Below are 13,729 nucleotides of genomic sequence, written 5' to 3'. Positions count from 1 at the left end.
CACATGTTGGGAATTCTTGCGATAATTTGCGACGCCTGACTATTCGAAAAAAAGAAAATTTTCCCTTCTCTGAAGGAATATTCTTCATTCTGAAGGAATAATTAAATTAAAACGAGCAAAAATGTGTGCTAATAGATCACCCTGGATGAAGATTCCGAAAGGTAATTATTCAATCATTTTATCACATTTGCTTAGCACAATAATTGGAGGCAATTGATGGGCGGAAGCATCTCCATTTACTCGACCACACGTCTTGGCTCCCATGAAGACATTCGTCGTGAGACACATCGCGCAATTTGCACGAAATGTGGGTGTTAAGAAGCTACAGCACAAAAAAGCTCCATTGGGAATGTTTTATTTTTATATGTTTAAAATGAATTTGCATCGAAATAGAACAAGTGGTTTGTAAAAGTTTCAATTAATAAAAATTGCTGTGAGTTTAAAAAGAAATCCACGAGAAATTGTGATGCTGCTGCTGCTCTACTGAAGATCAGTGGGAAAAACTAATGGTCCAGCTGCCTCGAAGATTATCTCGTTTATCTAGACAGAAAAGGGAGAAGAGAAAAATAAATTTATCGTGTGTAAAATTTTCTAGTCGTGTGGAAAATTTTGCTGCAACAGAAATGCTCACAGCACGTGCAAATGTTCTGTAGATAAGAGATTAAAGATTTATTATATTCTTACAAAATATACTGACAAGTGGGGTTATTTTGAGAGAATCCAACTCATTAAAATGCTCAATTTTAGGCCAATTGATTAAACATTGATTTTGAATGAATTGCAAGTCATTTAACAATTTAATCTCCTATCTTATCTATTTTTCGTTCAAGTGCACAACAACTCTATGGCACAGCGAGAGTTCAAAAGACAGATATATGTAAGGTACTCACTTGAACGTTATCTGGAGGTCCGAGTGCATAAATTACTGCGTCTTTTACATCATCCGCTGTTAATTTTAGCAACGCAGCGAAATGCCTCGAATCAAAGACACTCAACAAGGGTGTGTCCACCAATCCTGGACAAATATTCTGTGTAGGAAGGAAGTGGACTTTGAGATCAAGCAAAAGAACCTTCGAGGCATTCATTCATGCCTCTTCCTCCCACCCCCTCCCTCATCTTACCGTCAATTTAATTTCCGCTCCGTGGAAGCGCAACTCCTGCCGAATTGTCTGTGCAAGGGCTGTGAGGGCGAATTTTGTAGCTGGGTAGATGTTGAACTTGGGCAGGGGCACATCCGGAATGCGGTGGCCGAGAATGCTGTGAAATTACATTGAGAGAATTGATTTACTTGAACGGAGGAAGGGGGGGGGGAGTGTGGGTGGGTGCCTTAAGGAAATTTGACTATACATATGCTCCGAACCTGTTGATTATGATAATGTGGCCTTTTGATTTCCTCTCTCGCATATCCTTAATGGCTTCCTTAATGCACACCACTGAAGCCCACAGATTGAGGTCTACAGTCTCCCTGAAATCTTCCAAATCATTTTCTGTAAAGAGAATTAAAAGAAAACATTAATTATGGAATTTGGAAAAATTCTAACTCTCCTGTCTCTCACATTTTAATTAATTCTTTGTCCAAAATTCCGGTCTTCCGGTAATGAAAATTCTCAAATTGATTTTTATAATTTATTCTTTAAAATTAAAAATTAAATAAAATCTTTGAAAAACATAATTAAAAAGATTAAAATAGAGAGAATTTTTTTTTCAAAAATATATTTTTATTCTCGCAAATATTTTGCTTTTTATAGAAACTTACCCCCCATGTCAGTAAATTTACATACCAATCAAAAATGCAGATTTAATCAAACCAGCATTACTGATGAGAACGTCGATCCCTCCATAATCACTTCTTATGCTGTCGAAGACACTTTTCACCTGGTTTTGGTCCGTCATATCGCACTTTATTGCATGAATTTTCCCACTTCCGGTCACACCCATTGCTAGCTCCTATTAAACATAGATAAACCTTCCTTCAGACTTTTTCTTTTAAAAATTTACAAAACATTTATTTATTTTACCTCCACCATTGCACTTCTGCGAGCTAGTCCGATGACTACCATCCCCGAATCTGCAAGAGCTTTTGCCAGAGTCGCTCCGATTCCTTAAAAGAATTTTATTTTTCTTTAAGAGAACATTGAGAAGAAAATTCCTTTCTTTGAAACTCCTTTACCGGAACTCGCTCCTGTTACAACAGCCACCTTTCCTCTCCATTTATCCATTTAATTGGAGAAAATTCCTCGAGGGGGAAAATCACTCACAAAAAGGTGAACCAACTACACGGAACTTGCACAATAAAATGCAAGATCTCTGGGCAAGAGGAGAGCTTTTATATGTGAAACGCGAGTCTCGTTGTAACCTTGTGCTTCCTTCTTGAATTTCCCAGAGCGTCATCGGTGTGACCGCAACATCTGAGGCACAATTAGAAAATGCACAACGAAATATTATTCGCAGAGAGAGAAATATTATTGGCTCACAATTGCACTGGACCGTCGACCCTCTGTTGCAGCAGCAAATCATCAAATTGTCCGTCTAATCTAATCTCCGCAATTAGTACAAATTGAACGGGATGGTGGGAATCGTCTGAGATACTTCTTGTGACAAATTAAAAAGAAATATATTTTATTTTCTCCGCATGAATAGAAACGAATGATGATGATTCATGATGATGAGAAGATGAAAAGTTGACAACAAATCTAATTCTGAGCGTTGAAGAAGATTCACTTTGGTAGAATAATTCAAATTGGATTTTCTGAGACATTGTGCAGATGTCTCTCGCGGATTTTCTAAGCCCGCGAAATTCTTAGATAAGAATTTAGAAGAATAGAGAATTCTTTTCTTGAAGAATTAATTTATTTTTAGAAAGAATGCTTTAATAATTAATTAGTAGAAGGTTTGAGTCATCATAATAATTTACCTTTTATTCTATTTTATTTTTGAAGAAAATATTCTTATTTTTTTCTAATTAATTTCCTCCTCAAATAATTAAATTGAATTAATCTTAAATTTTATATGTAAATACACAAGAAAGTAAGAAATTTAAATCACGAGCTTTAAAGCTTAAAAGCTCTATCTCTTACCTTCCCTTTAAAACTTATTAATGCTCCAAAATAAGGTAAGAAAAAGCTTTTTCTTTCAAAAACAAATTTATTTCTTTGCAACAAACTAAAAAGCTTAAAAAGCAACAAGCAGTAAAAACTAAAAAAAAATCTTGAAGAGTCTAAAATTCTTCTTACAATTAAATCTCATGGTTGGAATTGTGGTTGATTTAGCTTCTCATTCACATCGTCTGTCTTTGCATTCTCTTCACATTCTGATTTGGAATCTTTGGACGGTGCTCTGGGGTAGAACCAGAAGGGTTGATTAGCGCCAAACTCCTGCGCTTCCTGCAGTGTCTCTGGCATCTTTTCGTGTAGAGTTTCAGGTAGGAATAAACTGGCAGGAGCTCCAATAAGCAGCAGAATACCCATTATGATGAAAGGATATCGTGCATCAAAGTTTGTTCCCTGAAAAATTAATAAAAAAAAAAGAAACAAAAATGAATGAAAAAAATCTTTTGAGGGAAATAATCAAATTAACTTACCAAATGAACGATATATGGACCAAGAACTCCAAAACCATTGGCAATAATTACACTAACAGAATTTCCAGTTTGTCTTATGCAAGTTGGATAGGTTTCCATAGATTGCAAGCCAATTGCAAAGAAGTTAATCATGATCATCATTTTTACAAAAACCGTAAAAGATGTTGCATAGAAATCCATCTCAGGATCTGAAAGAAAATTATTTTTAGAAATTATAATAAATTCATCAAATAATTTATATTTTTCTGCATTACTTTGGACCATAAATACAGCTCCAAGACATCCGAGAGCACCAAGGAGGAATGCTATAACATTCGTGTAGCGTCTGCCAATGATATCGCCCATCTTCTGCCCAATAATAGATGCTGGTAGTTCACTGAAACTCTGCCAGAAGAAATTGACAAAAGGATTGCCACCCATGCGTGAGATGTTGAGAATAATTGAGAGGTAGACAATGCAGCAAATGGATAAATTCAGCATTAGAAGGCATGAGTTCTTAGCCAGTCTCCAGCTTGAGAAGATTGAAGCTAGCCCGTATACTTTCTCCTCTGATGCAGTTGGAAGCATCTCAATTAGGAGCTTTTCAGTTATATTTACGTCTTTTCCATTAATTTTAGCAATTGTATTCAGTTGTTTGGCGCAATCTTTGTAGCGACGTTGATTAGCTAACCATCGTGGTGACTCAATCATGTACTTTGGAATTACAAACATTGCATAGGGAATGGTTGTTAGAACAATAAACCAAACCCAATCTCGCACCCACCAGAAAACCATTGGCATTATGCACAGACCGACTGTCCATCCCACGTACTGCATCATGGCTATATGCGCTCGAAGCTCCCTGGAAATATTATTAAAAGGCAAAAGCTTTGGAAATAGATATAAAAATTAATATTTACGATTTAGAAGTCTCCAAAGCAATGATTAGAGGCGACTGGAAGGCCGTATTGGCGGCACAGCAACCAATAATTGAGGCAATTGAGAACAGGAGGAAGGACGATGAGGTAACAATGGACAGAAAACGCCCAGAAATGGTCAGCAGCATACTTATGTAGTAAATAAATCGTCGTCCAATCCTATAAGAAATTAAAATTAAATAAAACAGAAAAATTGAAAGCTCAGAACTCTTTAGAATTTACTTATCTCCCAGTTGCCCAAAGATTAATGTACCAAAAACTTGTGAAATACGATTAAAGACAAATATGTTGGTAACATAGATATTCTTGTCACAGACCCAATCCTCCTGGCTCACCACCGTCTTCTCATACCATTGCTTATCGTAAATGTAACCATGGGTACAGCCTAAAAGAAAATTCATAAATTATTTATTTTAATTATTTAGAATTTATGGAATTTTTTAAAGAAAAGTTTTACGAACTAATTGTCTCATTGAAAACCTCTTCAGGTTTTGTGGTATTTTCCCAAATGTTCTGGATATCAACTCCAGTAATATTGTACATTTTGCATGAGCTCAGAACTTCCATATCTCTGTTATTTTTCTCCCTGAAATTAAAGGAATTTTTATTAAAAAATTGAAGCTTTTTAATCCAATAAAAATGAAAGCTCTGAAGGCGTTCTTACTTGGGCAATACGATCTCTTTCCACTCATCCAGGGAGAAATTTGTGTTTTCACGACCGGGAACATTGCAGTGATGATCGGGAATATTGAGCGCCAGGACAATATTCATGAAGGACATTGAGACAAATATAATTTGGGCTCCATTGAAGAGGTAGTTGAAGCGCTTCTGGAAAGGGCCCCAGTCCCCAACCATTGCAATGAGCTTGTCAAAGACGGCATCTTCAGCTTCTGAAGAAGCCTAAAAAGAGAATAATATTTTAAGCCAATTTTAATGATTTTTTTTTAATAAAAAAATAAAATTTAATTCCAGTGCTTTTATCTTTAAAAATGAGCTTTTTTTGAAAAGCTGAAATGAATATAACGCAGAAAAAAGCTTTCAATAAAATCAATAATTCAAGATCTTATTCTTTTTAATGTGAGCTTTTTTCTCAAAAGCTCAAATATACATACATAGGGAATCTAAGCTTAACAAAGCGATTGCCCGAAAAATGAACAACGTGGAAGACGAGAAAAGATAACAAAAATATTTAACTTTTCGTGTGTGATTCTTAGAGATTGTGCGCATCTTCACCTCTGTGCTAGGTGGAGAGAAATTAAGCTCCCTCACCGACTGATTTATGCGAGAAGAGCGATTGGAGAGAAAAAAAAACGTTCCTAAAGTCTTCCATTAATATTTGTTCAGCGAGCAATTTCAACTCATTTTGCTATTTATTTGCTCGGACGGCAAAAGAGCTTTTGCTTGGAAGGAAAATAAGACTTATATGTCTCCAGTCTTCTTAATCTCATTGACTATACTTCCCCCATTGTGACGTCTTCGGGGGAGGATTTACTGTAATCTCGCACCTCTTTAACCCTCAAAAGCCATCACCTAAGCGACTCGCGTGTTTGGAGAGTTTTTTTTTGGTCGTTGTTGGTGCAAATATTGCGAAATTCCCTCCGTGTTGTAGTGGCGGCACAAATGCAAGTCAGGAAGTTCAAGGTCTAAATCCCACACTTCAAGGTCTATTAAGCTGCGTATTATGGTCAATTTAACTCGATTAGGGCTCTGTGAGATAAATTTAACGCGTGCTTATCTGCAGAACAGCTGAAGCCCCAAGGAGTGAAACATACATAAATTGCAAAAGCTCCGCTCACTCTTTGTCGCGTAAGTTCTTCTCACTCACTCCCGGAAAAGGTGATGGTGCTTTTGTGAGCTTTTCCACATACATATACAACAAAGACATCCTTCTACATTTAACATTAAGCTTTTGTTCTCTCCTATCTCATAAAGCATTAAATCGAGCTTTACAGGTAATTTAAATTAGACAAAGAAAAGTCTTTAATAGAGAAGCAATTTTGTAGTTCAGATTCTTTATTTTTATCAACGTTTCGGCTTATTTTGCGGCCATTAGGCAGAAATGTTGCTTCACACATGATAAAAATAAACCAACCGAATTAGAAAACTGCATCTAATTTTTCCATTTCCGTGATCATCTGACGGTCATTAATCCCAACCAAGCAAAAAATCGTATTTTTGAGCTTCAAGAAAAAGAAAAATAATTCTTCAGGATATCCCAGAGAAAGTAATAAAACTTATTTTTATCAAAAAATTTTACAGACACTTGAAATTATCAAATTGTTACTTTTATTGTAAGAAATATTTCACAGGTATCACTTTTATGGTTTTACAACATTTTATTACCATAAGAAAGCTTCAATTAAATTTATCACAAAAGCACTCAAACTGTTTGAAGAAAGTTGATTTATCTTTGAGTTTTTTTGCACTTTAATCCTCCAAAAGAATTTTTCTAATCTGCGAGAAAATTCTTCTGCGAGAAGATCTTCAACCCGAGACAGTTTGACGCCAACTGATTGCTATCTAAAACGCTCTGATGCGGGAGTTTGATCCTCATGGTCGTCATCATGATAACTGGGAGATTATGAAGATTCAGAAAGGTAATTATTCAATCATTTTATTACATTTTCTACTCTCAATGATTGGAGGCAATTGCTGGGCGGAAGTTTGTCTACTTGCTGGCCCACAGAGGAGAGAAGCTCTCTGAACTGAACCACGTTGTCTTCAGTTGTGGTGTTGTGAAATGCGTGGGCGTGTACAATCAGTCAGTGAGTAAAAAAAAACGTAGGAATGTCTTCTTAATTGAATAAAATTCTCATTTTCTTATTCTTATTCTTTTTATTGTATTTTGTAAATTGATTTGCGTTGGAAAGAAAATATCAAGTGTCATACAAACTCTTCAATTATGTGCATAATTGAATGTGTAAAAAGATGCTTATTAAAGTCTCTTGAGAAATAAAGTTTTTAGTGTGTCAGCAAAGTGATATTTATATTTTTATTCTTAATTAATATGATTTATTAAACTTATTAAAAGAATCGAAATAAGAATGATAAAAAAAACGTTACAAAACTCCTATTTGGCTCCCATTTCAAATTTAATTTTCTCAAAGCACCTTCAACCGCAACCGATAAAACGCGCCAAAATTAAAGATCATGAACAAATCAGAGTTTTCTGTGTTTTTTCGCAATTTCCAGGGAATTTTTCACGAAATAGAGTTTTCCAGCTTCTGAGGGTGTCGTCGAATCAATTAATTATGGAAAAACCCAGAAAATGTTATTTTAATAAGAATAAAATACAAAAGTTTGTAAACGGTTTACCCGCCGGCGGCAAACAAGCACACCTGTTTACCTTTAAAATGTACATAAACTCATTGTATGTTGTCGTGACTACATCCCCTACACTCCATACATCCTTGAGAGAATCAAAAGCGACCGGAAAATGGCATCAAAACATAAAAGAAAGGAAAATTCATCAGCCGCCTGCTTAAACTTTCGGCGGAGGACACAAAATTTTCCCGCAACTTTGATAAAAGACAAAAAATTCAACTTTTCCCCCCAAGAAATGCCCAAAGGGCCCAAAAAAAAGCACAAAGATATTTCCAGGAAAGTGAAAAATGCCAGAAAATGTTGAAAATGCACAGAAAATCCAGCAATAAAAAGAATTGAATCAGCCGCCAACCGCCACCGTGTTGTCGGTGACGACATAATCAGACACCATCGGATTTATCCAAGGAGTATCCACCATATCATGGGAAAAAGTTTTAGCGTGTTCTTTCTTGGTGCTGTCACCACGTCAACGTAAAAATTAATTCTTTAATTTTTGTAATTATTCTTGCTTTGTAATTCCATTCTTGTGTGCAATCACAAAGGTACTATCGCATTGTGTCTGACTACGATAAGAATTTGCTTTTTGCGCATTTGTGTTGTGAGAAAATGGGCTGTGGAAGAAAATCGTGACATTTCAAATCAATAGCGCCCCTTGCGGCGCCGCGAGCAAATGCTAGCTGAGGCCTGAAAAATCTTGAGAAATTTTTTTGGGCTTTGAAGGCTGAATGGCGAAATAGCCACGATTTTTGGACCACCTCATCTCGTCCAAATCATTACCTCAACGAAGAAGCTGAGGATGGCATATAAATAATCGTTGTCTTGTCTTTCTACTTCCAGTTATTAATAGAAGTTGAACGGTGACGCTGCAAAAATGTTTATCTGGGATTGGTTTACTGGAGTTCTAGGATATCTCGGTGAGTCTCTGCCCTATGTAAAGGGGGCACCAACAGCTGTGTGAAGCATTAGATGAGAGAAAGTTGTGATGAAATTGATTGTGCGTGGCTTTTATGTCTTCAGCACAATTGAAGCGTGAAAGGATTGAGTAATGATGACGATAACTCCTCAGTCAAATGAAGCTTCCGGGATGATTTGTTGATTAAAACTAACAATGGCTTTTGTGTTCTTTAGGTTTGTGGAAGAAATCTGGAAAACTCCTCTTCCTGGGCTTAGATAATGCCGGTAAAACAACACTGCTGCACATGCTGAAAGATGACAGACTCGCACAGCACGTCCCAACGTTGCATCCCAGTAAGTTCCAGCTTCTCTGTGTCCTCGAAGAAATTAGAGCTAAAAGACTTCTTTGATTAATTTCCACAGCATCGGAGGAACTTTCAATAGGAAATATGCGCTTCACGACATTCGATCTCGGCGGCCACACTCAGGCACGTCGTGTGTGGAAGGATTACTTTCCGGCTGTGGATGCAATTGTATTTCTAGTTGATGCCTGGGATAGGGGTCGTTTCCCCGAAAGTAAAATCGAATTGGATTCCCTTCTCACCGATGAGGCCCTCTCCAACTGCCCCGTGCTCATTTTGGGCAATAAAATTGACAAGCCAGGTGCCGCAAGTGAGGATGAATTGCGGAATTTCTTCCAGTTGTATCAATTAACCACGGGAAAGGTAAATCTTTCAGCTAAATCCCCAAAATTCTTTGATTTAATTTTCACGAAATCTCTGCATTTCAGGGTAAGGTTCCACGATCAGATCTACCTGGCCGTCCCCTGGAGCTCTTCATGTGCTCCGTCCTCAAGCGACAAGGCTACGGAGAGGGCTTTCGTTGGCTAGCTCAATACATTGACTAAGTTGTCCCTGTGTGTGTGCTTCTTATGTTTTTTTTTTCTTTCCAACTTACCAACGGGGTTGACAAAAAAAATCACCGAAGAATGCGCGCGATGAGAATCCGTAAACAGTGAAAAAAAAATTGCAAACAAAAAACCCAAAATGAGCAACAAGACCGCGATTAAATATTCTTCGTTTGAATATTTAGTTTTTTCTTTCTGAGTTGTTTCATCTCAACAAAAAAAAACAACATTATTACCAATTGCAGGACACAATTTTGTCATTATATTGTAAATTAAACAAAAAGGCAGTAAAATTAAAGAAATAAAATTAGTTTCTATTTAGGTTTCTAATGGTAAATTGAAAGAAAATCAACTTCAGTGGGGGAATCGATGATGATGAAGAAAAATAAATTTATAAAGTCGGAATGATACTCAAAAAATTTTATTTATTCTCCCCTTGAAAAATAAATGCACTTCGTTTCAAGTTTGCACAGGAACATCCCTCAATTTCACTTTACAGCTTTGCCTGCAGGATGTCCGTTGGACTGGAAGAAAATATTAGGAATTAAAGATTAAAGTCCTTTCAATTGTTGATTAGTTTTAGGAAGGAAAATTTATGTTTCAGGAGCTGGAATCTCTTCTTATCATTTCAGAGCCTTATTCCGGATAAAATAAAAGTTTTCCAATAAGAATAGTTCGTGAGAGAATTTTTTAAATCGCACTTTAATGTTTTTTTCTTATAAGAAAAGGAGTCTATTCACCATTGTTGCGCGCTATGTCGTCATTCAAAAGAATACTACACAGAGAAAAAAAAATGTAGGAGAGACCGGGGCTAATAAAGTCACTTAAGGGTTTGGAAAAAGCTTAAAATATCATATTTCCTAGCTAGATAGAACAAAATGATCTGAGAAAAAGTTGTAGGGCAGTAAATTTCCTAAAGAAATGAGCAATTCATTTCGCTTTATGTATTTGGGAAATATTATATTTTGAGGTTTTTCAAAACCCTTAAGTAACTTTTTTAACCCCGCTCTCCCCTAAACAATTAAAACAAATTAATTAACAGATTTTGATAAAAATCTTTTCTAACAACTTAAGTTTGTTGTAAATTTTTTACAGATGAAATATTTTAATAGTTCTGTTGCCGTTCTATAAAATAACAAATAATTAGTTGTCCCAAAAAAACTGACAGAAAGAACTTTAACCCTCGCATTGCCATGAGGGGTAGGTGACAAACCCCATAGCCCTATTTCGAGTTATTACGCCCTAATTCTCAGAGATTTTAAACCCATCTTTTGGGATTAAGTTCCTAGATTATATGACTAGAAAAAAAAGTTATTAACAAAAATGTAAGAAGAGGGAATTAAAAAAAACAATTTAAATGTAGTTTTGTCTTCTAAAATGGACAAAAGACTTCATAGGGAGTACCAAGGAGTCTATTAAAGCTCATTTGACCGAAATAATTTGCTTATTTTGCGAAAAAAATTATGTGGTCGGTCACCTACCCCATGGCAATGCGCGTAAGTTTTGATCATGGCATACGGACGGTTAAAAATTTGTTGTAAGATTTTGAAAGATGGAGTTTTTAGATCGTTCTATTGCCGTTCTATAAAATAACAAATAATTAGTTGTCCCAAAAAACCGGCATAAAGAAATTTAGAGGCCCCTATAGAAAAGTAATTTTCCTTCAAAAATCCGATTAAAGATAGAAAAAAATTGTAAAAATCTTATAAGATTTATCCCAGAATACCAATAATCTTATAACTAACGAACTGTAAGGAAAGAAAAGATTTGTATCTGAATCTACCTCCTGAACTTAAAATTAGTTTTTATATAAAGTTTTAAAATTATGTTTTCTATTTTTTGCATTATTCTTTTCTTCGTTTTTTTTTCTAAAATTTTAACGTGTTTTCTTTTTCTTTATTTATTTATATTTCAAAATAGTTCTCTTATATTACCTATTCACGATTTTATTCGGTTTCTCTTTATTTTCAGCAAGATTTTCCTTGTTTTCCGATATTTTGTATTTACAGTCGTGATCGTGCAGTAGGACCGTCGTCAAAAAAACTTCTCCGCGGTAAAACGGCTTCAAAATGAGGAATTTTGCCTTCGTAGTAGGACAATTGGTATCCTACCTTTCCAATAGTACTAATTGTCCCACTGCGAAGGCGAAATTCCTCATTCTGCAGCCGTTTTACCGCGGAGAACTTTTTTTGACGACGGTCCTACTGCACGATCACGACTGTATTTAATCTATACTTTTAAATGTTTTGTCTTTATTTGTTATAGTTTTCGATGATTTTTTCAATATTTCTACGTTTTCTCCTAATTATTCTCAATTAGAAGCATCAGAAGCATCCTAAATAATTCGAGTTTTTTCTTATATTTGATGGATAAATAAATATTTAAAAAGATCAACGGTGAATAGACTCCTTTTAAGCTTATTACAACTCTTATTTTACGAGGAAAAAATATTTTTCTAATGGAATTTGAGAGATTTCGAGACTCTCAGAATAAAACTCCGGATCTTTAGACAGGAAATTCCTTTTCTGTGTGACATGAAGAACCTCAATAAATGGATGGAGAAGTCAATGATTATCCCATTTTGCCTTCATTACAATTTCAAATCATCCGGAAGTGGCTTGAAGAAGGAATCCACCCGCTCGTCGGTGACCTCTTCCAGGGTTGGAGGGTTCCATTTTGGTTGATTGTCTCTGTCCACCAGCAACGCGCGAACACCTGGAAGGAAGTTTTGTTCAAACTATTAATTTTTTTTTCGTTCTTCACGACTGTTTTTCTTTGCATTGAAATGCTTAGAGAATTAATTAATTTAACGAAGTTTCCAGACTTTTTCATTACCTTCTTTGAGGTCACTGTCTTGGGCGTGTCTCACCGCAAGTCTGTACTCCATCACGAGGCATTCCGGAAGTGTCATATTGGCCCCCAAATCAATCTGCTTCTTGCTGACCTTCATACTCGTCGGAGACATTTTTGCCAATCCCTGCAGCGTTTTCTGTGCCCACTCTGAATTATCCTTCCGGAGGCGTTCCAGGATTTCCTCAACTGTTGCCCCACTGAAGCACTCATCAATCTGAGCGAGATGTTTGTTCAGGATGAATTCAGAGGTGTCTTTGGGGCAGAATTTAGCCAGTGTTGCTGCAACATCCCCATCGGTGGAGCACTTGGTGAGAGCTTCCTCGAGTTCTGGGATCCGGGCACTTTCGCAGTAGTGCGTCGCAACGCCGGCTTTCTCCACATCCCTGCCCTTGAGACGGAATCCCGTGAGCCCGAGGAACATTCCCAGCTTCCCACGGAGACGGGGGAGGAAGTATCCGCCTCCAACGTCAGGGAAGAGTCCAATGGCCGTTTCGGGCATGGCAAAGAGAGTTCTCTCCGTGGCTACGCGGTACTTCCCGTGCACAGAGAGCCCCACACCACCACCCATTGTAATCCCATCAATTAGTGCCACGTAGGGCTTCCGGAAGGCTTGAATTGATGCATTTAGGATGTACTCCTGGCGGAAGAAGGCTTTAGCTTCCTCCAGGGGACCATAACTCACAGCCCTAACATCACCACCAGCACAAAAAGCCTTCTCTCCAGCTCCTTTAATAATCACAAGATCCTTACTCTGCTCAAACTTCTTAGCTGCCGCATAGATTTGCCTGAGGAATTATTTTTAAGAATTAAATAAAATTCTTGATTCTTTTTGTAGATGCCTCACCTGACCATGTCCAAATTAATGGCATTGAGAGCTTTTTGGCGATCCAACGTGATCACTCCGGCATTCCCAACTTCCTGGGCAATTACCGTCTGAGGATTTTCACTTGTAGTACCCATTCTCCTGGCATATCTCACACCTATGCCGCTATTTCTGACTGCCCGTGAGATAATCTACAATTCAAGAGGAATTTAAGTAGTTGACAAGAATTAATTAAAGTAGGAAATTACCATTTTTTGTGATAAAATAAATGGGGGATTATGCAATGTGATTTACCCGTCAATCCACACTGAAGTTTTCACAGACAAATCCCTCCCAGATGGATTACAAAACTCCTTCGCGTCATTGATTCGGTCCCGTCGGGAAGACAAAACCCAGCCGCGAGGTATTTTTCGGTACAATTACCTTGCTTC

General features: G+C 36.8%; 4 protein-coding genes across 6 annotated transcripts; 1 reads left to right on the top strand and 3 right to left on the bottom strand.

Moving 5' to 3' along the window:
- Positions 1 to 339: 339 nt before the first annotated feature.
- Positions 340 to 2,427, bottom strand: LOC129786934 (farnesol dehydrogenase). Its single transcript, XM_055822198.1, has 7 exons — positions 2,171 to 2,427; positions 2,019 to 2,101; positions 1,782 to 1,947; positions 1,361 to 1,487; positions 1,122 to 1,257; positions 891 to 1,028; positions 340 to 540 (listed from the first exon to the last, which is right to left on the bottom strand). Exons 1-7 carry the CDS (start codon positions 2,217 to 2,219, stop codon positions 481 to 483), a joined length of 759 nt encoding a protein of 252 aa, XP_055678173.1. The 5' UTR covers positions 2,220 to 2,427; the 3' UTR covers positions 340 to 480.
- A 697-nt stretch (positions 2,428 to 3,124) lies between these two features.
- On the bottom strand, positions 3,125 to 7,070 carry LOC129786932 (solute carrier family 22 member 4-like). Its single transcript, XM_055822196.1, has 8 exons — positions 6,841 to 7,070; positions 5,162 to 5,397; positions 4,959 to 5,083; positions 4,720 to 4,882; positions 4,480 to 4,656; positions 3,835 to 4,421; positions 3,581 to 3,768; positions 3,125 to 3,503 (listed from the first exon to the last, which is right to left on the bottom strand). Exons 1-8 carry the CDS (start codon positions 6,841 to 6,843, stop codon positions 3,243 to 3,245), a joined length of 1,740 nt encoding a protein of 579 aa, XP_055678171.1. The 5' UTR covers positions 6,844 to 7,070; the 3' UTR covers positions 3,125 to 3,242.
- A 1,158-nt stretch (positions 7,071 to 8,228) lies between these two features.
- Positions 8,229 to 10,041, top strand: LOC129786752 (GTP-binding protein SAR1). Its single transcript, XM_055821956.1, has 5 exons — positions 8,229 to 8,363; positions 8,659 to 8,735; positions 8,950 to 9,069; positions 9,139 to 9,440; positions 9,506 to 10,041. Exons 2-5 carry the CDS (start codon positions 8,693 to 8,695, stop codon positions 9,620 to 9,622), a joined length of 582 nt encoding a protein of 193 aa, XP_055677931.1. The 5' UTR covers positions 8,229 to 8,363; positions 8,659 to 8,692; the 3' UTR covers positions 9,623 to 10,041.
- On the bottom strand, positions 10,028 to 13,645 carry LOC129786751 (3-hydroxyisobutyryl-CoA hydrolase, mitochondrial). 3 transcript variants are annotated; one of them, XM_055821955.1, is made up of 5 exons: positions 13,547 to 13,645; positions 13,320 to 13,489; positions 12,458 to 13,260; positions 12,166 to 12,337; positions 10,028 to 10,146 (listed from the first exon to the last, which is right to left on the bottom strand). In XM_055821955.1, the coding sequence occupies exons 1-4, from the start codon at positions 13,547 to 13,549 to the stop codon at positions 12,213 to 12,215; spliced, it is 1,101 nt and encodes a 366-aa protein (XP_055677930.1). In that variant the 5' UTR covers positions 13,550 to 13,645; the 3' UTR covers positions 10,028 to 10,146; positions 12,166 to 12,212. The 3 variants fall into 3 exon arrangements, with proteins under 3 accessions (XP_055677930.1, XP_055677928.1, XP_055677929.1); XM_055821953.1 differs by having other exon boundaries at positions 12,217 to 12,337; XM_055821954.1 differs by lacking the exon at positions 10,028 to 10,146 and having other exon boundaries at positions 10,307 to 12,337.
- Positions 13,646 to 13,729: the final 84 nt, after the last annotated feature.

This window comes from Lutzomyia longipalpis, chromosome 1 (assembly GCF_024334085.1).
Source record: "Lutzomyia longipalpis isolate SR_M1_2022 chromosome 1, ASM2433408v1".
Taxonomy (NCBI): domain Eukaryota; kingdom Metazoa; phylum Arthropoda; class Insecta; order Diptera; family Psychodidae; genus Lutzomyia; species Lutzomyia longipalpis.
The sequence above is the reverse complement of the archived record's forward strand: the minus strand, read 5'-3'. Positions and strand labels throughout refer to the sequence as shown.